Here is a 24,984-nt window from a genome sequence, read left to right as displayed (position 1 = left end):
TGGGTATTGACAAAGAGGGAGAGAGAGCAAGAGTAAGGGGGAGGAATTCCTGTTAATAAATAATAATATAGAATAATATTATCTGTGTCACGTGCCTCCAGCCTTTATGTGAGGATCCACCAAGGCCTTGAAGGGTAAAGTGTGTGTGTGTGTGTCTGTGTTGGTTGGGGAAGTTGAAAAAAAAAAACTTGCTACGTTCACCCAAACTACTAGCCACACCCACACCCGCCCCACCCCCTTCAGCCACCCTTCCCTCTGCTCGGCTCAGTCACTTCCCCGGGGCGAGTGAGCAAGCGGGCCAGACTCGCACAGCTCCCATTGCTCAGCTATGCAGTAGAGGTTAGTCCTGCCAACCAGCCAGCCTGCCTGCCAGCCAGCGAGGGTGAGGGGGGGACCGGCTCTTCACCACCACTGAGTTACGGGGCCGGCCAAGAGCCAATCTGAGCCACTGCCGCTGCCGCTGCCCTCTCTCTCCAACCATGACTCTCCTGACCGAAGAGAAGCCCTGCACGTTCCCGGAGCCAGGGAGCCACATCACGGCCATGGAGCTCTCCGGACACTCACCGGACAAAGGCTGCCCTGAGAAGGACGAGAAGCAGGAGTACGAGGACCTGGACAGTGTCGGCGTCGGGCTGGGCGTCTTCGGGGCGGTGGAGCCGCCCAGGAGGTCTCGGGGGCGCCTGATCATGCACGGCATGGTCATGTTCGGAAGGGAATTCTGCTACGCCGTGGAGGCGGCGTTCGTCACGCCCGTGCTGCTGAGCGTGGGCCTCCCGCGGAGCCTGTACAGCCTGGTGTGGCTCATCAGCCCCATCCTGGGCTTCCTGCTGCAGCCGGTCATCGGCTCGGCCAGTGACTATTGCAAATCACCGTGGGGCCGCAGGAGGCCTTACATCCTGTCGCTGGGGATTATGATGATGGTGGGCCTGGCGCTGTTTCTCAATGGAGATGCTTTCATATCAGGTGAGGCTTTTAATGTGCCTGGCCAATGAGACTGGCCCATGTCAGGTGAGGCTGTTAATGTGGCTGGCGAATGAGACTGGCCCATGTCAGGTGCTGGGTTTGATGATCCTGGCAATGGGACTGCCTGATCACTGATGTTATCAAAAAAACACTGAAAAAATTATTTTAAAAAACCCTGGCAGAGGAACATACGGGTGACGTGGGTTTGACGGTTTTCAGTATGGTTTCTACTTCTCAGTAGTACACTGGTCATAGTCTGCAACATGTCTGACTGATGAGAGCAGACCTAATTGCTCCTTCAGCACCTCCAGAGTCCTTAAGGGTCATTGACATACATGTCAATCACTTTGCGTGGCATTTAAAGTACCCCCAGGAAGTCATCGTTAGGGAATATTAGGGGATAGTCACAGTCACTGTTGGTCATAATGAGGAAAGCTTTTCACTTGTATGACCTAAGTCAAGAAGATATGATAAGCTGAAACCAATCGAACTGCATACGGTGCTTAAATATTTGGCCTTTCCCAGATGTTTATACAGAAGTCCCTGTTTTCCAACACATCAGGCTAATTAACATGACTCACAGAAGGAAGGAAGCTGTTTATTTATGCTGGATTTTAATTAACACCCGCTGAAAAAAAAATACATTTTCCTTGCTCATTTTGAGGTCTCAATTAGTTTCTTGTTCACTTCATCTGCAATGCTCACGCAGAGCAAGAAATGGCATTTTTGTTTACTGTTGAACTCGGGTTGCCCAAACATCATGTCGATGGAGGGATATAATTATATGGTACAGTATAATTGTCCTATCTATCAGCAGCTAAGAAACTGTGAAGTACTCATACCTAAGTAGGCCTAGCCAAACATTTTACTTCTCATGACATAATCTGACGTGAGGCACAGGCTTATATAATGTGACATTAGTTCAATGGTTATTGGACAGGTCATTCAAATTTCATTTCAAAGAGAGTCTCCCTCCTCCTGTCTGTCTGGTTGTCTAGAGCCTGGGAGAGTACATACATATTAATCCAATTCTGAAGAGTATGTAGTCAGTTTTTACAATGGTCAGTAATGGAAAGTAATTATGCACTGAAGGCTTTCACAAAAGAGTCTGAACTCAAATTATGTGGTGGAACACAATAATTGTTTTAGTGCTCTTACCAAAACGAACACTTATATAAAACTTTGGAACGAGGATCAGGCACAAAGAAGTCTGTGGAACTACAATCACTAATGACTTCACTTGTAAAGACTTGAAAACTTCTGTCTTCTGTGAAATAGTAATAAGCAGTAGTTCAATTATTAATGTCCATTCAGCATCTTGGCCTTTAATACATATGTCTGTAAAAGAAATAGAATATGCTTGTGTTTTCTGAACAAGAACCTTTATCCTGGATGGATGTAGCCAATAGTCAAACAGTTGCTTTTAGATTCAGTGTTTCTGGAGCCATTGCAACAGTGGAATGCATTCTTGTGTTTAAGCCCTATTATTAAACCAAAAAAAACAACAGTCACGCGTATCGTCCTAACCCCAACACAATCACCTTTTCAGATTCTACACTTCTAGAAGTCTACACTTATTGTTCTGTTAGAACAAATCCACATAAGATCATGATCAACAATGAACAAGAACTGAAACACGTGAGTTGAAGGTGCTCACTTCAGTTTGAAATAGATGGATAGATAGATAGATGGATACTTTGTTAATCCCGAGGGAAATTTTAGGACATCCAGTAGCTTATACATTTTACACAACTCCCAGACACACATACTTAAATCACATACACTTAGGGACAACATGTTCAAAAGGAGTAGGGTGGTAACAGATACAACAATGGGTCTGACCCTATGTTGAAAATATTGCAAAGCCAGGGCATACTTTTTTCAATATTTTTTTAGTAAGTATAACGATGGTGGTCGCTTTGTATACATGTTCGTTTTGGTGTTTTGCAGTGATTTGTAATGCACATGGGCCGTGTGTTTCTTTCATTTACTCACGTTCTATTTGTCCCTCTGTTGCAGCCATAGTGCAAGACAGGTCGCTGAGGTCCATATGGGCCATTGTTGTGGTCATGGCTGGAGTCGTCCTGTTTGACTTCGCTGCGGACTTCATCGATGGGCCTATCAAGGCATATTTATTTGACGTTTGCTCTTATCAGGACAAAGAGAGAGGCCTTCACTACCATGCCCTCCTCACAGGTAAGTTCGCAGTGCATTGTCTTCTAAATCCTGCCTCTCAAGACCGAACTAAAGTGAAACAAATTGTTAAATGATTCACACTGGCACATTGACTTTGATTGTATAGTTTCACACAGCAGACGTGTCTTGTTGCAGAGTTGATTCTATTCAGTGGTATGGTTGCAAGCAAATATGCTACTTACCTACTTACATAACTCATGGCAAAGTGATCAGATCATTAAATGACTCATACTTGTACTTTGTTTTCAATGGTGGCAGTACATTCAGCTGTCTGTAACGTAGGGTGTCTCGTAGCAGGTCTGTTTATTAAGTGGAACAGTTGTGAGCAAACAAAAGTGCGGCTGGTAGCCAAAAGTGTAGAGGTACGAGACAATCCTGGGAGCTGTTTGGGCCCTGGAGTCATTTATGGTGGGGTTTTGAATACCTTAGGCATAGCATCTTGCTTTGCCCCTTGAGCCCTGAGTGTCTTCTAGGAATGCCATCACCTGCAACCTCTCACGTGAGTGAGGTGATGGAATTCAGTTTGCAGCCCCTAAGTGTGACACAAGGGAGTTCAACTGTGTGTGTACACGTGTAAGCAGGGATGGATTACCAAACGGCCCTCATGAGCTCAGGGGGCCCCTAAGCCAGAGCCTCTGTGTGAAGTCGCTGTTATTAATAATTAAGTTTACGTCCTGCGCTGTGTTAGAAAATGTGTATGTGCGCTGTAAATCCTGTTGAGGTACAGGTGAATTTAGTTATTGTGCTGTTGAAAACAAATGTCATTACATTTTAGTAATGTTTTGCGAGAACACAAGATTTTTTTCTGGGGCCTTTTACACGTCCAGGCCCAGGGGCCCATGGATTCATAATCCGTCCATGCATGTAAGTGTTGTACTTAGTACGTTTACCTTTTGTGTACCTAGGTTAAGTCCAAATTGCATCTTTTTCCCCACATCATATCTCTTGGGGCATCTTCTGGGACTTGGTTGGTTTGAAATCCAATATAATACCAGTTGGTGACTGACAGCTGGGCATGTATCCACATTAAAAAGCCCTCTGGTGCACACCATGAATTAAAACGATTTTTGGACTCAGCACTTTTTGGACTTTTGGACACTTTTTCTGCTGCTAGTAGACTGTGCTACGCAGATAAGTTTTTAGTTTAGTTTTTAGTTTGGCTATCTTAAGCTTGAACGAAAACTAAATCTGGTTTGTTGTTTCCCAAGTCAAAACTCCTTAAAACGCCATATCTCTTATATGAGTTTTATATAGTTCCCAAACATGTCAGAATGTCATCATAGGCTTATGGTATGTATGTCAGGCAACTGCTAATCTTCTCATTTTGGGCCGTTTGGGGTGTGGTTAAAACGGAGGCACGTCTCCGTAGTTATGTGCGCGGACACGCAATCTTGAGTGCGGGTGGACTTGGCGGCGTTCTGACGGAGTATCAGGCACGGGGTGGTGTGAGCGCCCATGCGAGCGCTTTAATCCCGCATTCACTCGTCATGTGATGCGGTCATGAGTTGGAGCTGACTGTGGGAGGCACATGACTTTCGCCTCTGACATCTCTACCTCCGTTGCCGCTAAACAGCGTTTGTTTGTGTGCGCACGCTACTCAGCTGAGCCTCAGGTTCCATGCGCCCCTGGCCTTGTTGCAGTGGCAGAAGTAAATGCAGCTATAGACGTTCTATGGGGGAGAATTCCTTTCAGGGGTCTCGTTGCGTTCAACCTTAAACTTCCTCATGTGACAGCCTTTATGCCACACGGGACTATAACATGACGACTTATTAAACGTCTGTTCTTTCAGTCACATGAACCTGTCTTTGTTTATTAAAAGCAAGCACAATACATGCAAAGCAGTGTGTTTTCGATAAATATGAAACCACCTCAGATAATTGGATGATTGTATTGAATGCTGAGCTATAGTTTATGAAGAGCATTCTTACATAGTGGCTCAGTTGCGGTGTGAAGGGCTATGGCGATGGTGTCTATAAATAAATACATGTAATAAATACTATTTTACATAAGAATAAAAAAAAGTGCAGGAATTGAACTACTGTCAGTGTGAGTTAAGTACTAGTTAGAGGAGATAGCATTAGAGGAAGGATAAGGAGAGGTAGAGGAAGGGAGCGGAGGTGCAAAGCACTTCATGATTACATGACAAGGTACAAGAATCATGTAGCACAATGCTCAAACAGGCCCGTGTTCTTCTTCCTACCTGTTACATGTTGTTTGCCACATGGTGTTAGTGTTATCCTTACAAATTACATTTAAATGACAAGCGAGGCACTCATCTCATTATTGTGAGTCCATCTCTATATCCGTGTAACTGTGATGGAGAGCCTAAAACATGTCGCTCCAGTTCAGTATGTGAAGGGACTGCTCTGTCCCTCCACACATCTGAATGCACTTCCATATCATACATATAGGGATTTACTGCATGTTGTTTTCTTTAAGCCTATAGTATATAGTATAAGCCTATAGTATATAGCATAAGCCTATAGTATATAATATAAGCCTATAGTATATAATATAAGCCTATAGTGTATAGTATAAGCCTATAGTGTATAGCATAAGCCTATAGTATATAATATAAGCCTATAGTATATAATATAAGCCTATAGTGTATAGTATAAGCCTATAGTGTATAGTATAAGGCTATAGTATATAGTATAAGCCTATATCGTATGAAAGACTGAAGACTGTTTCTACTTCACATGGGACTACAAATCCGTCTTGATATTATCCTCCGCACCCTTAAAGCCAAGTCTAAGAGAGACCAAGCAGAAGTGTGGAACTGGCACAGATACAATCTCATTTTATTCTCATCTCACAAACACATTTGATGTAGATGGTGACGTTTTCTTCTTATCTAACTCAGAGCAGTAGAGCCTTGCTTTGTATGGTCAATTCCTTCAGGATTCCTTCAGGATTACCTCAGTCAATTGCATCAGATTTCCCCCTTGTGTTAACTTCCTCGTTTGAAAATGTTCAGCGAAGGGTGTCACTGTGGGGTCAGAGAATTGATCAATATCTGAGGAACCTAGTAAAAAAGTTTCCCCAATCTGTGTCAGTATTACCTGCCTGGACATTGTGTGCCGAATAATAAATCAAATAAACCTTTGAGTTTCATTGTCTACATTTAGATTTACATTTTGCATTTGCATGTATTTGTTTGGCACTCACTTTTACCTGACTGACAACTATCAAGCTATTAAGATATAAAATGGCTAACTATCAAAACTATTTAAATGTAAATGTTAAGTATTAGTAGTTTATTTACAATTTCGTAATATACATTTTCTAAGACAGCTCTTCTTCAAAGCCTCCGCTAAATACCATTTGTAGTGTTTTGTTGTGAATAGAAATACTGCTCTGCCTCAGTCTTAGTGCATTCTGACTGTTCAAACTGTTTCTGTATTTATTGTAAAGCACCTCAGGGAAGTACTGTTGATGTATTTATTGAAGTACTTTAATCTAAACCACTGCACTTTGTTGAACTCTTAATATATATGTATATATTTTAAGCTATTCCTACTGTTTTTAGATAGTTGTAATATTGTTGTGTTATATGTTGTCCCTCGTCGCACCAACAGGAGAAGCACTCCAAATTTCGTTGTATGAAAATACAATGACAATAAAGGCTTTTCTATTCTATTCTATTCTATTCTGTGGTGTGTTCCAGGCCTTGGTGGTGCTTGTGGATACCTAATTGGAGCCATGGATTGGGGTCATTCTTCCCTGGGCACTCTGCTGGGTTCGGAGTACCAGGTCATCTTCTTCTTCTCGGCCCTGACCTGGGGCTTCTTCCTGATTGTGCACCTGTGCAGCATCCCCGAGAGTCCCTTGAGCAGAGAGGGCCGCTCGGACTCCTCGGCCGGCAGCACCCTCCTCCTGCCGGGGAACAACAACGCGGGCTACGGGGCGCTCCCCAAAGAGCCCTGCCCCGTAACAGTGCCCGCGCCAGAGATCAGACCCCGCTCTTTCTCAGCCCTGAGTGAGGCCAACGCTGTCACACCTAGCGCCAAGACGCCCAACAAGGGAGTGAGTACTTTCAGACAATCACACACACACACACACACACACACACACAGACAAACACACACACACACACACAGACACACTCACACACACACACACACACACACACACACACACACAGACACACACACACGCAAGTGTATGGCTCAGGACTTTGTGGCCAGTTTTTTTCTTTTTCATAACGAACAGGATAACATTAATGCCCTGGCAGTGGCAATGAGCTTTCATTTTGTATTTGCTTTGATAACATTGTTTAAGTTGAGATTTACATTGAATAATTTATTTAACTGCTACTGTATTAAAATGCTGACGTTAAAAGTGTTCGCACAACAAATGTTATGGCAGTTTCGTTCATATGGCAGAACATTTAAAATAAAAGTACACTACTTTTGCATTTATTATTGGATTTTGCGTATACAAATACAAATAATCGGGACTAATCAGGGAAATCGTGCGATTAATCGCGATTAAAACATTTAATCGTTGCCCAGCCCTAGTTTCATTCCATTGAACTGATTAGATTCGTCTTCAGTTTTGTTTTTATTCAATCAGAGGCTTCTACGCATCTGTTAGAGTTGGAGAGTATGTCTTGAGGTCTTGAGGATGCATAATGAATTACTCTGCATTGTGGTTGTGGTCCTTGCTGATGGTTCATTAAGCACTCTGAAAGAATTCCTAGGATGTGGGGTGGCTCGTTAATTAGAGGATCAAAATAATCATGTGGATGTAACCCTCCAAGAGAAGAACAAAAATAAAATCTGACGAGTGGATATTTTTGAGCTCTATGGCTGTGTATTGTTCCCCTGTGTATAGGATCAGTTTGGGTGAGGAACAAAGCTCAAAAACTAGTTTCCATGCACAAAGCGTCTGCCCTTTTTGTTTGAGATAGTGGAGAGGATGTATTAAATATCGAAATATCTTTCTGTCTCCACTGCCTGCTTGTCTAGCTCGCCCTGCATCTGCTTCTCTCTTGGTCCTTATGCCCACTTGGGTCTTGTCCTCATTAAATTCATCCAGACTGAGGTAACCAACGTTTCCCATCAGCAAGTGTCTCATAAAAGCAGCCCTGAAGTCATTTTAGTCTGTTAGTCATTTTAACACCTCTTTTGTCCATTGCCTAAAATTCTCGATCTATTTATCTAGCGGAGACCTTGCAGAAGATAGCCTTGAGGGGGAACAATAGCTCCCGTCCACGCAATCAACATGCCAATCTCCCTTAGTCTGTCTTTCAATGGGTGTATTTAACCAGATGAAAGCTCCAGATAATACCATATAACCCTTAGCTCATTCAGCTATCTCCTTGAAGAAGAATTAATTATCTGTGTCATCGATTATTTGGACCCGGTTGATCCTTAAGGTCTGTGTGAAAAGGATAACACAATTCTCCGGCACTTCTTCCAGTTGGAATGCCTGAGGGATAAACTATTTCATTTTTTTTTTTTTTTTTACCAATGCTCGCTTAGATACAGTTTCTGAAACTAGGGCTCATTTTGTCAGAACTTAACACACAGAGCCCGCGGGTTCACACACAATATGCAAAACGTTGCGCACGTCTTGAAAAAGCAAACACATCATCTCTACACACTGGTGTGACAAATGGACAACACTACTAGCACTACTACTATTTTCACAAATATACAGGCTATTTATTGTGGCATCACGATGGGCCAGCTAGTAGAGGGGTGTGGCATTCCCCTAGAGGACTGGCTGCCACACCACAAGATGGCCGCCGTTCAAATCACTACATCTCCCAGAATGCAGCAGGACCCCAGGTGTAGGTGCTTAAGGCACCCAATTGAAAGGGCTCTTAAGAGTGGTGGTGCATGTGAAGCGAGAGAACCGGGAGGAACTAGAGCAGATGGAGCACCTGACGTGCATGTGAAACGCTTGCTGAAACGCTTGCTGAAACGCAACCGGAAGGGGGAAGGATAGCCCCAAGGTTGGAAGGAGCTGGACGGACCCGACTGTCACAGGAAAGTAACCAGAAGTTGTGTTTATTGTTCAACCCTGAAGGAAGAGGGACAAGGGACATTTTGTGTTGGACTTTTGTGTTGTGTTTCAAGAACCTACCTTTGCCTTTGTTTGAGTTTGTGGAAGAAATACCTGAGTTGTACCTTTTATAAGTGAGTTTACCGAATTAAAACCTTCTTTTAACCTCCAGTCGCGACTGATTCCTCAGTAACTGCACTGCCCAATATGAATTCAGTACATATACACCATAAAACACAAATACGAAGGGAAATGGGATTTTGTTTTGGCATGAACAGTGACAAACACCACATGCTGTGTAGACTGTCATAGAATATAACAAAAATAGGTTTGTCACTGTGAACTAAATGAAAAATGAGGATGCATCCTGTCTCCTATTTGGGTATGGGCCACAGCACCTCAGTGATGTCACAAGTGATGTTCTCTCTAGCCAAACGTCAGGGGGTCTGTCTGGAGTGATGCGTCCAGCCCTGGCAGGCTCCCCCATCAATGTCACCGCAGACCGCCTCCATCGCCTGGAGAGGTGGACTGCGCTGTGGGCTTGATGATCATAGATCATAGACCAATTGCGAACCAGAGCAGCCCGGTGTATACTTGCGTCGTCCCTGACGACGACAAATCCGGGCTGCTCTGGTCCATTCCCCTGGTTACTGAGAATAGGTATGTTTCGGTGTAGGGTGCGGGGGAAGGTGGTGATGTGGAGAGTGGCATGGGGACCAAGAGTGGCATGATGATGAATGGCACCCCTCTGGCTAATGGCTGCACACTTTGGGATGTTGCTACCGCGCAGCCCAGGGGCATTGGCGATGACACGGTGTCCTACCATGTTCCTTCCCCTGCGCCTTGTTTTGGCAAGGTTAAAGTCAGCTTCATGTTTAAAGGGTCAAGGTTAAAGCCAGCTTCAGGTTTAAAGGTCAAGGTTAAAGCCAGCTTCAGGTTTAAAGGTCAAGGTTAAAGCCAGCTTCAGGTTTAAAGGTCAAGGTTAAAGCCAGCTTCTGGTTAAAGGTCAAGGTTAAAGCCAGCTTCATCAATGTAAAGGAACTCGTGGTCCACTGCAGCAACATCTAGCTCCATCACCCTACTGAAACAGGCAAGACAAAACATTATAGTATTCTATGAATAGACGTTAAGTTGTCAATATTGTTTTACACAGTACACTGTAATACAGTACAGTACCAATGAGAGGCCAGCACAGCATACTTTCACAGCACATATTCATAGCAGTTTTTTGATGATGGTGATGGTTCCTCTTCCTCTCTCTGCAATATTGGCTTTCATTGTTGTCCAAACCAAGATATCTAACCTATCTAAGGGCTCAATCTCTGGTTTCTAAGTTAGCAACCTATACTAGCCATTCGTGTTTTCAAACGTGTTGACTGGGTGTGGGTAATTGGTAAACGGTTGTGGCGTTTGAATGGCAGTGTTTTCCAAAATAAATAAGGTTTTTAGTTTTGAGTGATGGGTCTAATGTAGAGAGCTGTGTTTAGTGTTGATCAAAAAGTGTGTCTTGCAAAATGATTATAAAGCAGAGAATGTGTTTACGGTTTAGCTTACCAGGTCAGTATATAGGCTATAGTATATAGGGTTAGTATTTTCAATAATTGTGTCACAAATACCAGTTTTTGTTTATTAGCAATTGCAAAAATGGTAATATATCATGCAGGTCATTGCTTGCGATGTAATTGACAGCATGAGCACACCTGCCCTTGTGTCCCACACTTATTGGTTTGCCCCCAAATCCATTGGGAGCGCCGTCCCCAGTCAATACATGGAGATGACTGAGATATGAGAGTCTGTGTTTGTTTTGTGGATAGGTTTATGTGTGTGTGTGTGTGTGTGTGTGTGTGTCTGTGTGTGTGTGTACACTTGGGATCTAAGTATGGTCATGTTTAACTGTGTGTGTGTGTGTGTGTGTGTGTGTGTGTGTGTGTGTGTGTGTGTGTGTGTGTGTGTGTGTGTGTGTATATATATAATAGGATAGTAGTGGTGTTATTATGGCTAAGGTGTATTAAAATCTATAAATAATTAAATGATTGCCAGGAGGGAATTGAGCAGTCGTATTTGTATGGCTGTGAAGTGGTTTGTTAAATGGTGAAATAGGTCACCTGACAGACCTCAGCTTGATCCTACTGCAGGCTGCAGGCTGAGATAGACTGTGATTCGAGCACAAAAAAGGCTTCCCTTGTTCCTGCACATATCCCTGCTTTCGCAAGCACTGGTTGTTAAAGAGGCCTCGCGGGCTGCTGTGACATGTGGACCCTTAAAACAGCCTAAAAGGACACTAAAATATGCAATATCCATGCAAATTGAGCCCGCATTAAATGGAAATTGAAGCATGCCACAGGCAAGCTCAGAACACATTTTATAAGCACATTCATGAAAACATGTTACCTACACAGCCTCGTGTGAACATGCTTCGCGCTCATACACATACAAATTAGTGTGTGTGTACAAATATAAATGGTGGGTTTGAGAGGGTGTGTGTACACATACAAATGGTGGGTTTGGGAGAGTGTGCTATGTGCGATTACATATTGGGCCCTTTCTCATTTGACATTTTTCATTCATGACAGACGGTTTTCTCCCAGGAGAGGAGTGGTGGATGAAAGAAAAGGGCTTGCCACAGCACAAAGTCACAAAGTAGTCTGTCTCCAGTTCAAGCATGATCAGCGTGTTCTTATTTTCACTTTAACACTCAGTTTAGTAATAACCGCTCTCTGAAGAACGGTTATGGTGCCTCAAGTTTATAGTTTGTCATGGGTGACAAATGTCTATTGGGAGTTCAACATTTATATTGTAGTATAGTGGCCCAGCTGTTCCTACCACACTAATACAATTTGCTTAGGTTCCTCCCTTCTCTATTGCCATCACAGACAGAAAGTAAACCATGATTGTGTGTGTGTGTGTGTGTGTGTGTGTGTGTGTGTGTTGCACAGGTGCAGAAACGGATGACACTGAAGAGTCTGTTCCTGACCATGATAAATATGCCCAGCCACTTCCGCTACTTGTGTGTGTGCCATTTACTTGGGTGGACGGCCTTCCTCTGCAACATGCTCTTCTTCACGGACTTCATGGGGCAGGTGAGTGCGTGAGTGAGTGCGTGAGTGAGTGAGTGGGTCTGCCCCCTAATCACAGTCGCATAGTGGCATAGTGGCATAGTGGCATAGTGGCATAGTCGCATAGTCGCTGTCTGCTCCCCTTCACTCCAGTTAGTGAAGAGCTCGGAGAGATTGTGTTTTTTTTCAAGATTTCGGTCTTGAGTGCATTTAAAAATGGATTTATGCATATGCTGTAAATTTGATTGCATTTTTGTTGTTTCTACTGTTCAAACAAATGTAAGTGCGTTGTGAAAGGAAACACTTACCTCAGTTATGTTAATGGTATTATGGTGTGTTGCCTGCCCTGTTGGCTGTGTGTGCCTGCGTTGACAACCTAGCAGAAAATGCCAAATGGAGGAAGCCCCGGGAGGGCCACTGAGGCCTGTCACTTTGCTTACATGAAAAAAAAAAAAAAAAAAAAGCTCTCCCCGGCAAGGCTGTTTCTGTGAGAAAACAGAATGTGAGGGCACATATATATTGGTTGTCAGTGACAACAGCTTAGCTACAGTGCATTGTGTACACAGCAATTCAATTTCGCCTGTTCAATTTCGCCTGTTTCCATATTGATTGGATGGGCACTGGGATCAGGCTGGGCTGATGTTCGATACAGCAGTGAGTGCAGGCATGCTGTGGCACTGCACAGCGTATTTTAAGGACCACAACGGCTGGAAAGGGCAAATTCTGTGAGTTTGTAAACTTTGCACACTACGGTTGGATGGGCAAGGGTGGGGGGGTTATTACAGTGGCTAGGTTATTAGAGTCTGGTATTAGGTGGAATTACGACATTTACATTTACATTTAGTCATTTAGCAGACGCTTTTGTCCAAAGCGACGTACAAGGGAGAGAATAGTGAAGGGTGGAGGAGGGCGGAGGGTGAAGGGCGGAGGAGGGTGAAGGAGGGTGAAGGGCGGAGGAGGGCGGTGGAGGGTGAAGGGTGGATGAGGGTGGAGGAGGGTGGAGGAGGGTGAAGAAGGGTGAAGGGTGGAGGGTGGAGGAGGGTGGAGGAGGGTGGAGGGTGAAGGGTGAAGGGTGGAGGAGGGTGAAGTAGGGTGAAGGGCGGAGGAGGGTGAAGTAGGGTGAAGGGCGGAGGAGGGTGAAGTAGGGTGAAGGGCGGAGGAGGGTGAAGTAGGGTGAAGGGCGGAGGAGGGTGAAGTAGGGTGAAGGGCGGAGGAGGGTGAAGTAGGGTGAAGGGCGGAGGAGGGTGAAGTAGGGTGAAGGGCGGAGGAGGGTGGAGGAGGGTGGAGGGTGAAGGGTGAAGGGCGGAGGAGGGTGAAGTAGGGTGAAGGGCGGAGGAGGGTGGAGGGTGAAGGAGGGTGAAGGGTGAAGGGTGAAGGAGGGTGGAGGAGGGTGAAGGGTGGAGGAGGGTGAAGGGTGGAGGAGGGTGGAGGAGGGTGGAGGAGGGCGGAGGAGGGTGAAGGGTGGATGTGGAGGAGGATGAAGGAGCCAGATGCACAGTTGGTTTAACAAACAAAATAGAGGCAAAGAAACAACGACAAGAAAAACTGGTATACACACACACCTACGGAAAGAATAACAGCTGAGCAAGAGTAACTTAACTTAAAATACAATCGCTCACAACAGGGAAATGTTGGAAATGCATATATCATAAACACAAATGGCAAAACAGCAGTGGCATAACAGAGGTTCCTTTTTTACACACACTCATAAGTCCAACTAGCCTCCAGCCTCCGAGAGACACAGGGTGCCAGATAATTAAGACCCAGCGGCAAATGAGGATGTGAGTTTAATTGAGTGGCATTAATTGCTGGGCTGGCCTAAAGGATATTGCAGGGAAGAAGTTCCTGGCTACCAGAGGTGGGTAGAGTAAGCAAAAGCTGTACTCCAGTAAAAACATTGTTACTTTATAACAATAGTGACTCAAGTAGAAGTAAAAGTACACATCAAAAAATGACTTGAGTAAGAGTAAAAAATGTAATGTCATAAAATGAGTACTCAAGTAGTGAGTGACTTCATATGATGATATTTTTTTTGCACCTATTAGGCATATGTATTATATTCAAATGTGGAACTAAAAAAAACTTAAACTAGTGCTACGATGTGCACACCAATTTCCTCACAGATTTCCACTCAGAGATGGATGCTTTGGGATTGATTTCCACAGATTTCCACTGTCAAGTGTCCTGGTTTAATGTAGCTGTGCCGTACGAACCAGAGGCCAATGTGGCGTTATCCTATGTGTATATGTAGCACAAACAGGCTAGAGGCTGTGCATGTGTGAATTAAAATAATCTAACATAAAAGTGGTGCGAAGTGTGTAGCCCATGACAGCAATTTATGTTATTACTCTTCTCAGAAGAGACAGTATTGAGGCTAACTTATATCAGTAATTACCACCATGGAATTACTGAATAGTGTATTTAAATAAACTGGCAAATATTCAGTAGTAATTACTATTTAATGTAAGGGGCGATTTAGGATTGTTTTAATAGTGAATTATTTAAAAAGAAATCCCTGGCAAAAACTGACAGTTAATCAGATGCTTTAAAAGCTGTAATTAGCAGAAGCAAATACACAGGTCTTAGATCTTAGCTCTTGTAAAGATTGTAAACATGAAAGCCAAACAATATGTTGCTGTTGATAGATAGATTACCAAATGTATATATATTTTTGTATGTATGTATGTGTAAGTATATACTGTATATATATATATATATATACACACACACACACACACACACACACACACACACACACACACACAAACAAAGTGCTACACTACTAGATTAAATGTAGAATGTGCATCGTGCATTGCCACTCAGAGGATAAGCCTCCTCTCTCAGCACAGTCAGGTCGAGGAGTCATTATATACTGTTATTAAGGTGGGCAGGAAGGCCTTCCTGTATCGATCCTTATGTGGAGTGGAGTTGAAAGAGCCTCCAACCGAGAAGCACTCTTCTGCCTGCCCAGTAGGTCGTGCAAAAGGTATGAGGTGTCCATTATGTTGAGCTCTTTGTGCCTTCACATCTTGCACAGGAAGTCTGAGGTATACAGGGTGAGTAGGAAAGTGGGGAGAGAACAATCCCATGCGATGCTCCTGTGCTGCTAACCGCCTGTGGTCTGTCCGTCAGTCAGGCAGTCAATAATCCAGCACGGTTGGGGAGGTCCCTCCCAGCCAGTAAAGGCTGGATTGTGTTCATTTGAGAAATCAAAGAACCTGATCCTCCCAGTGCTGCCACAGCCGGGAGTGGACTTGCTGAAGCAGGTCGATTATGGTATCCTTAATGCCAACCCCGGGGATGGTAGGCAAGCTGCAGTGGATGCAGAGAGATAGTCACCTGAGGTCTGAGAAGAGTCCAAACCAGTCTCACCAGAACTCTCATGTGGGATGTAAAGGCAACTGGTCTATAGTCATTGAGGGCAGATGGAGAAGACTTCTTTGGTACCTGAACAAGGCAGGATGTCTTCCACTGCACTGGCACTTTCTCTTGGCTCAGGCTAAAGGCCGAAATATATACTTCTACGACTCCGTTACTGCGTGGTCACGCAGTTGCCTCGACGGACTCGTTTACATTTATGGTTCATCCGACGGTTGTGGGTGTTGCAAAGTAATACAATTAAAAAAAGATGGCGGACCAAACTCAGTAGATGGTCGTATTTGTACATAAAAGTTGCTTGTTGGACATTGAAGGGCTCTCCGTCTTTTCGTGTCTCCCTGTCCCCGTAAACGGACGACCATAAATTGGGCTTAAGGTTGAAGAGGTGCTGTAGAATCCCATATAGCTGGTCTGTGCAGATCTTGCCGTCCAGACCTGCCGCTTTATTCTGGCACAGTCTCTCCAGCTGTCTCTTCAGGGGAGGGGGCAGCTGAGGACCCAGTACTGATCCTGTTGAAGATCACATTCAACTTGTTGGCTCTGTTCAGGCTTGATGTTGTTGTTGAATATATTTACCGTAGGAAATGGCATTTCTGCACATTGTCAACGTCCCTCATGGCCTTGCTCTGTAATCATCATACAGTAGTACAATGACTGTCATTTATAACAAACAATGTGGTCCTCACGGATGGAAGAACTTACATCTACTGCTCAGACCGATCGTAGTTTGTTTTTATGTGATCTTGTCGTGAGATAAACACCAATCACTCTCCTATTGTAATTAAGATGCGGCTAACGGCCGCCGAGGGGGAAAGAGACACCAAGGACACATGTATCTTCCTTGTCCCATTCCAGCTCATGTCCTCTTTCTAATCGCTTTTCCTTGCAGCCCTTTGTGAAGGATGACTTCCTTTGTAAAGCACATACACTCTCACTTCTAATCAAGCTCTTTTGTGCATCGACCAGATTGTGTACAAGGGGAATCCGTACGCTGACCACAACTCCACCGCCTATGCCGCCTACGAGAGGGGGGTGGAGATCGGATGCTGGGGCCTGTGCATCAATGCCGTGTCATCAGCTCTCTACTCCTGTAAGTGCCGAATCCTCATCAGCTAGAGACAGAATTGGGTATTTGATGGGGGGCCATTATGCTCCATGCAGGAGCCAGGGAAGAATGTTTCCCTGACATTGACCTGTGATTATGGATGCTTTCATTAGACTCTGTGTACTTTGAATGGATAATGTTTGAGCCAGAGTGATTCTGCTGGGGTGGCAGGAAATGTATGCATAACTGCTCAGAGCTTGCCTGCTTACCGACCCGTTTGAAATTGGGTTTAGTTAAGTCCATCAAGTTCAAGTTCAAGTTCAAGTATTTTATTTGTCAGATGCACAGAACAACACTGAGTCAGACTGGGCATTGAAATTCTTAAGACAAGACACCGCACAACAACCTACCATAGCATAACATAAAATAACATAACATAACATTTAAGTACTCTGAACATAAATTACATATATAATAAACATATAATAAATTTATATACAAATTAAATATACAATACAATCTACTAAACATATAATACACATAGTAACCTATATTAACCTAATAAACCTATACTAACCTAAAGACAAATCAAGTGTGCCATGTACACCTCCATGCTTAATAGCGTGCTCCACATGTGTACTTTCTAACCCACTGGGCTCCCGATCTGCCTCTCAGTGGCACAGAGCTCCCTGTGTAGCTGCTGTTTCCCGATAGCGCACGCCTGTTGATAGACTGCACGAGACTCAGGCGTGCCGTGTGCAAGATAAATAGCCGGCACTGTCCTCCTTATGGCGGCTTGGGACCCTCTCACCCCCTAAATCCCCTCCAGCGGTGCCTGTAAACCTTCGCCTAGTTCCTTGGCTCAGCTGACGGTTTCATTTTGCCGTTCTCCCGGGGAGAGAGAGAGACAGAGAGTCTGGATGCAATTCAGCTGCCCAGCGAGGCCTGCAGCTCCTCTCTTGGCAAACAGAGGCTCACTGCTCTATCCTAGGCAAACACAGACCATAATTAGTTCACGTGCCGGAATGGCTGAGAGGATAATTAAGGGATTCCCCCCCCCCCACATAAAATGATTTTGATTAGGCTGCATATGTGGCAGAATGATGATGACGCATGCGCACACAGCCAAGGACACCTTGCAGAGAATATATTGAATTGTTATTGTCAACTGTGCAATGGCTGTGTCACGCTGTGCATTCAAATATAAAATGACTGAAGGTGCCATCTGTACATTTGAATCTTTGTTTGTCTCTTTGTGAGCTGACAGTGGTACAGGAGGTAAAGAAGTCGTTTAGTAATCAGAAGGTTGCTAGTTCGATTCCCTGTCGAAGTGTCCTTGAGCAAGGCACTGAATCCCTAATTGCTCCTGATGTGCAGTGTGCCATCAGTGTAAAGTGTAAAATGTGTATACATTGGAAGTCGCACATATGTAAGTCGCTTTGGATAAAAGCGTCTGCTAAATGTAAATGTAAATGTCATTTGTTCACTTTGAAATTCAGATTAGTTTACAGTCTGTGGCCCATACAAGAGTCTATATGTTGTTTTATGTTATATTTTACAGTTCTTCTCTGCAGACTTTTCTGTCTTGGGAAGCGTTCTTACTCACAGCCTCTCTCCCCTCCCATGGCAGCTGCCTTCATGAATGGGGTGACATACTTTGGTCATTTGTGCCTGGCTGGCAGCTCTAAATCGGTGCCATCTGTACATTTGAATCTTTGTTTGTCTCTCCGTAGATGCACAGAGGCTGCTGCTGCCCTACATCGGCCTGAAGGGACTCTACTTCCTGGGCTACTTCATGTTCGGTCTGGGCACCAGTCTCATCGGTCTGTTCCCAAACGTCATCGCTACCCTGACACTCTGCAGTGTGTTTGGAGTGATGTCCAGCACCCTGTACACCATACCCTTCAACCTCATCTCGGAATACCAAAGGGAGGAAGAGGTGAGAGTCTGAGGGCCTATCTATGGGGCGGCAGTGGTACAGGAGGTAAAGAAGTCGGTTAGTAATCAGAAGGTTGCTAGTTCGATTCCCTGTCGAAGCGTACTTCAGCAAGACACTGAACCACTGAACCCCTAATTGCTCCTGATGTGCAGTGTGCCATCAGTGTAAATGTAAAATGTGTATACTATGTAAGTCGCTTTGGATAAAAGCGTCTGCTAAATGACTAAATGTAAATGTACTTCCACTGGTCCCTTAACAAAAACGTCTCTAAATCTGTTCGATGTGACTTTGAGAGGTCGACTGCTGAACTTCAACAAATGACAAAGACATCCGGTACTGTATATACGTAGTTTAAAGGCAAGATGTGATAAGTATGAATTCCCAAGTGCTTTTATTTGGATGAGATGACACTGAAATGAGGAGAGAAATTCGATGAAGTTTATTGAAGTGTTTATCAAGTCAGGCACAGATCAAGTAACACGTCGAACCAAGGCAGCATCAGGCAAACAGATCAGTGCCTTGAAACATGTGTTTTCATGCCACTGAGCAATTCATGAATTAAATCACACAGAATGACCATGTGTTACATGTGTTGTCATGGGGGGTCCGGTATTCTGTGAAAGTAACGTGTGTGTGTGCGTGTGTGTGTGCATGTGCGTGTGCGTGCGTGCGTGTGTGTGTGTGTGTGTGTGTGTGTGTCTGTGTGCATGCATGTGTTCTCATAATTAGTGAATCGTAGTCACTGAATCCAAAGACACCACACTACACTTGTCTTTAGTAAAGGAACAGTGCCGTTCACCGACGCCATTCGGACACCCCTCTGCTATATGGATAGTCTTAAAATAGATGCAAAATAAAATAGATGTGTCTCTAACCTTCAGTAACAGGCAAACATTGCAAACATAGACAGTAATTGGTCAGGGATAAATGGCTGATTTATATGCCATTTATATTCTGGAGCGGCATGACTCAGTAAAGGAAAGGAACTGAGAGGCACATGATAATGGTCCTTGGCTGCATTGGCAGCTCTATAAAGAATTGGCAGGTCTGTGGGTGTACACCTAAACAAGCCAAATTTACAAATCGGTTGTCGTTTACAAATTACAACTCATATTTATGTGTATCCCGTATCTTAATGACAGTGACATCTTTACGATGCAACATAAAATGCTATTACTTGATGCGGTTGCCAAAACTGACATTATATTATCCCCACTTCACTATGATGAAAACTAGATGCCAAAATAAATATGTATGCCAGACTATTATATCATAATATTGAATTTCCCATCCATGCCTACCCATGCATGACACATTGCTAGAACATACTGGAGTAGTCAGCATGGCATCTTATCTGACAGGTTGGCACCAGCGCGTGTGTGCGGAGCCTGACTGGATTAGCCAGTTTAAGCTGCGGATGAATATGTGTAGCTGCCACAGCTAGAATATGACACGATCAAAGACCCGACTGAGAAACTGTTGAGTGTAGATCTCCACTTGGGAACACCTTTAATATCTTTGAGGGGGGAAATTGTGGGTGTGTAGAGTGGATTTCTGTGTGGCGATTAATATCGATCACTCTTAATCTGTTCAGGGAATGGAGGTTCACTCTCTGATTTAAATCAGTACTCATCATCAATCGAGTTTGAGTGTCCGGGGTATTTTGCCGAAGTCAAGAACCACCAATGAATCTATATAAATGTAGTGAATTAATAACTGATTGTATAAACTGAATGAATGCTGTATGAATGTCACCGGTTATGCTACTGAATGCAATATAAATCATTCATGAGAAAAGAATGCCAAAGGATTAAGGATTCCGTTTGTGTGAGCTGTTTAAAAAGGGGAAAAAGCCCGACTCTTACAAATATAAATATTTATATTGTGATGCCACTTCTAAGTCTTGCCAGGGACTAAACTTAGGAGAGGAGAGGACTTGAATTTAAATATTATAATTAATAATGATGTGTTTACATTGAAATGTATTTGTGCTGAATGCATTTCTAATCTCTCTCACACACACATCTGCCTTCTCTCTCTCTCTCTTTCACACACATACACACACACACACACACATCCATACTCTCTCTCTCACTCTCATTCTCTCACTCTCCAACTTCCTCCTTCTACACTCCCCACAGCAACAGAGGAAATTGGGAGGTGAGGATCCCTCTCGGCCCAGTCGCGGCACAGGTGTGGACTGCGCGGCTCTCACGTGTATGGTGCAGCTTGCTCAGATCCTCGTCGGGGCTGGACTCGGCGCTCTGGTCAACCTGGCTGGCAGCGTCATTGTGGTGGTCCTCTCGGCATCAACAGTGTCACTAATGGGCTGTATCTTCATCGCACTCTTCATCAGAAATGTGGAATAAACTTTGTAAAAGTCATTTTATATGTGTAAAATTATGTAATAAAAGTAGTAACTACCTTTCCTTAGTTTGTTGTCATAGTGACTATGCGCTTTCAAAGGTCGGTCATGTAAAGGATAGTGCCGATTTGAAAGAACATATTATATAATGCTGTGCACCTTAATGTCTGTCTGACTGGAAATGCATGCTGTACGTTAACCACTTGTAGCCTACTAGAATGGTAATATATCAGCGAATATTGATGGCGGCTGTTCAAACAATTGTACAACATTGTGGGGTTTGAAATGATGCTATATGTTCATAACCCCCTGAATAATGTGGGTAAGGAGTTAGCGTTTAGCTCACACAATTTAACAAATCTCAGCGCAGTCTTTAATACACTTTCTACTTGCGCCACTACTATGGGGAGCGAAATGATTGTGATGCATTACAAGTGAAAATACAGGTTTCAAAACTTTATTTTGATCACAATAAAACACAAGTGGTAGAGCATTCTGCTCTCCACACTCAAATTAGCAATGCAGTCAAGATGGACATTCGGAACTCTGGTCAGTGAACCAACAAATTGATACATACATTTCTCGGAGTATGACTGTCAGCAGTTAGGTGCTGATGGGCAGAAGGTCGTTCTTGCCGTTGTACATGACAACACCTGGCGGGTAAAAAATGAGCGCGGGCGCCTGTGGGCTCAGCGGAACCAGAGCGTTGACTTGTCCGTCTTGCTCAGGCTTAGACGACGCAGTGAATGGTCTCATGTTTACGACAGAAGGAGAAGTAATTTGCCAAAACAGTTTTTTCAGAGCTTTTCTAAATTCCCTCCTCATTAAACAATATAAGATGGGGTTTAGGCAGCTGTTCGAGTGTGCCAGGCACACAGACACAGGGAATATGTAAGCCTGAGTCGTGTAATATTCGTCACTGAAGTGAACAACGTTGAGTTTTATAAGAATGCCCCAAGCTGTCAGGGCTTGATTGGGCAACCAACAGAGGAAGAAAGAGAGAACAACAATAGTCACAGATCTCGTTACTTTAGAACGTCTCTTTGCACTAGAGGTGTTCACGTTTTTGTTCGTAATGAAGCGCAGAAGCAGGAGATAACAAACCGAAATGATTCCTAATGGAATGAGAAATCCCACCAGTACTTTCTGAGCGTGGTAAAGCCCCAGCCAAAACGGCGCGTCTCCTTTTCTGACTGGGAATTTCACCAAGCATAGTTCCACGTTTGACACCGTGGCTGTTGTGGAGAACACCGCGTTTGGTAGCGCAGCCACTATCGCTAAGATCCACACAGCGACACTCATCCACCTTGCAGAAAGCCGCAGACGGCGTCGATTATGCTTGAGCGCAGAGGCTACTGAGTAATATCGAGCAACACTCATTGCGGTGAGGAAAAACACACTTGCATACATATTCATTGCAGTCACGTAGGAAATGATCTTACACATTGCTTTCCCGAAAAGCCACGTGAAATCCATTGCGTTCTCCACAGCCCAAAAAGGTAGTGTTAAAACAAACTGAAAGTCTGTAATAGCCAAACTGGTTACAAAAAGGTTGATAGACGATTTCTTCCATGCTTGCTTGGATTTCATTAAGTATAAAACAAGAATATTTCCAATTAACCCAAGTGCGCAGACCACGGAATAAATAACAGAAATAGTTATTCTCAGAATACCCCATCCATCGCCCATAAAATCGGATTTACCAAACCCGTCTGTGAGGTTATAGAAGTCCTCCCAGGAACGATTTGTTTTGTTTAACAAGACATTGGAATTATTTAAAACACCAAAGAGAGAACCGAAGGCATCATCCTCTTGGAGTTCCTCTTGCACCCCCCAGTTCTGCGAAGTATTCCTTCCGTTCATGACATCCATTCCATATCCAGTCTCCTTTGGAGGATACGACAAAGATTCCTGTTGCAAGACTTAAGTCTTAAGTTTTGACGTTATAATCCTTTTCTGTTTTCTTTGCTGTTTTATGGCTATCCTCATCCATTTATCTCCAGAACTTTACATTTAGTGAAGAATGAAAATTACAAGCTAAAAAAAAGTCTAACTCCGTCTTTTTACGAGCCTAAAACGGACTTAGAATAAAGGCATGCAGCACATCAATCTTATGATTCGAAAAGATAACGGCATTGTAAGTGTGTATCCTTATGGTGTGAGAGTGGCTGTAACACGTTATGGGAGCAACAACAGGGTTTTTATAGAGCTCAATTCTCGGGGATTGGACAGCATAGCTTTGCGCATCACCAGCATCAGACTACCCTACGACTCCGCTGGACAGCCAGAAGCTGGTGGTAACAGCTACGAGTCAAGTGAACATGTCTTTCCATCACTGTCCATCACGGATTGATATCACCCATCTTCTTTGTTTTGAAGATACAAAAATCATTGTCATAAAATACATTTGAAATCCAATTAGAAATGGGTTGTTTCATGTAGAATCAACTGACTTTCTGACTACTTACATAGCCTATGAATAATTCATACCCTCCAGCTCTTACTAGTTCCCAGTAGACTTTACATATTATTTTCTTATCATGTGTACCCCTGTCTCTTTTCCTCTTAACATATTTTCACAGAGCATCATCTTAACAATGCTTGTCTGTATATATAATATTTGACATGTAGACAGATGTTTCCCACAACTTTATCCACATTTCTTTTCATTTAACCGTTTCAACCAGTCTAGTTACCAGAAGCCTTATAGTCTTGAACACACTTCAAATGAAAATGTGTTTCACCTAAACCAACTGCACATTGTCACGACACAGCCTGGTCTGCCCCGCCCCCTGCTATCAGTGCTCTCTGTTTCCACAGCTGGGTAGCAGAGTCTGCGCAGGTGCCAGCAGGTGTGCGAAATGAGGGCTTGATGAGCTCCACCATAAGAGGGCCTTGGCGCAGTGTGCAGGAGGCTCCCTCTCCTCGACGTGCCGTTTATGTTTGTTTGTTTGGACATATGTACACCCATTAGACACCCGCTTGCACTACACTTTTATTTCTGACTTTTATACTGACTTTTCTATTACACTTTAATAAATGTCCTTTGATTACTATAACCTTGCGTGTGGAACTCCCGTTCATGTTCATGCATAGAGCCATGCATGTAACAACACTGTATGCTGATTGGTTGTCTAAAAATCTGATCTAAAAATGATCTACTGAACACGTCCACAGTAATTCCTGCAGAAAGTCCTTCAGCATGTCTGGATTGGTCCATGTGTATGTACCCATATGTAAATGATTAGATGTCTGTTTTCAATGCATGTCTTGTGAAATTGCATCTTTGTATATTATGACAGATAGTGCTTGAAAACAACAGAGAGCGAGGAAGGTTCCCGTTTCACCCCCCCCCCCCCCCCTCTCCCTCTCTTTCTCTCTCATCTAATGATGTCTTGAACATGAAGTCTGCCATTTTCTGAGATCTTTTGATCAATCCGCTCCTGTTTCATTCTGTCTCAAATAGCCCAGAGCAGCGAGAGGGCACAAAGAGACAGACGAGTACACAGAAGAAAGACGATGATTTTTTTAGTAACAAAAGGTGGTCTTATCTTCTATGTTACGTAAGAATCACAGACAATGAGTGTACGAGATTACAGTGCTTCTTAAGGGTGGGGACTATAATTGAAACCATCTATATTCATACTTAATGATACATAATGATATTGGGAGGTAGTACTTTGTGGAGTCTCAAAAGAGAAACCCATACTGAGATATTGTATGAGTGGTTTGAATGGTAGCCCTGGTCAATGAAGGCCTGTAGGTTTTTTCCGTCCCCCTGGTTATGACTGCACAGCTTATCAGACACATAAGTAGACAGAGAGACAGAGGGTGACAAAGAAACAGACATACACACACACACACACACACTGAGAGAGAGAAGGAGACAGACACACACACACACACACACACACACACACACACACACACACACACACCCAATGAGAGAGTGAGAAAGAGACAGACTTACACACACAGACACACACACCCAATGAGAGAGTGAGAAAGAGACAGACTTACTCACACAGAC

General features: G+C 43.7%; 2 protein-coding genes across 2 annotated transcripts; one reads left to right on the top strand and one right to left on the bottom strand.

Moving 5' to 3' along the window:
• The first annotated feature begins 206 nt into the window (after window positions 1–206).
• Window positions 207–21,048, top strand: slc45a2 (solute carrier family 45 member 2). The gene is made up of 7 exons (XM_031578071.2): window positions 207–963; window positions 2,983–3,159; window positions 6,827–7,185; window positions 12,108–12,251; window positions 16,572–16,695; window positions 18,384–18,589; window positions 20,731–21,048. The coding sequence occupies exons 1-7, from the start codon at window positions 480–482 to the stop codon at window positions 20,956–20,958; spliced, it is 1,722 nt and encodes a 573-aa protein (XP_031433931.1). The 5' UTR covers window positions 207–479; the 3' UTR covers window positions 20,959–21,048.
• Window positions 21,049–21,111: 63 nt separating this feature from the next.
• Window positions 21,112–23,210, bottom strand: rxfp3 (relaxin family peptide receptor 3). The gene has a single exon (XM_012837590.3). The coding sequence runs from the start codon at window positions 22,824–22,826 to the stop codon at window positions 21,558–21,560; it is 1,269 nt and encodes a 422-aa protein (XP_012693044.2). The 5' UTR covers window positions 22,827–23,210; the 3' UTR covers window positions 21,112–21,557.
• Between the last annotated feature and the right edge of the window lie 1,774 nt (window positions 23,211–24,984).

This window comes from Clupea harengus, chromosome 12, assembly GCF_900700415.2.
Source record: "Clupea harengus chromosome 12, Ch_v2.0.2, whole genome shotgun sequence".
NCBI lineage: Eukaryota > Metazoa > Chordata > Actinopteri > Clupeiformes > Clupeidae > Clupea > Clupea harengus.
Note: the sequence above shows the minus strand (reverse complement) of the source record. Positions and strands in the feature narration are given on the sequence as shown.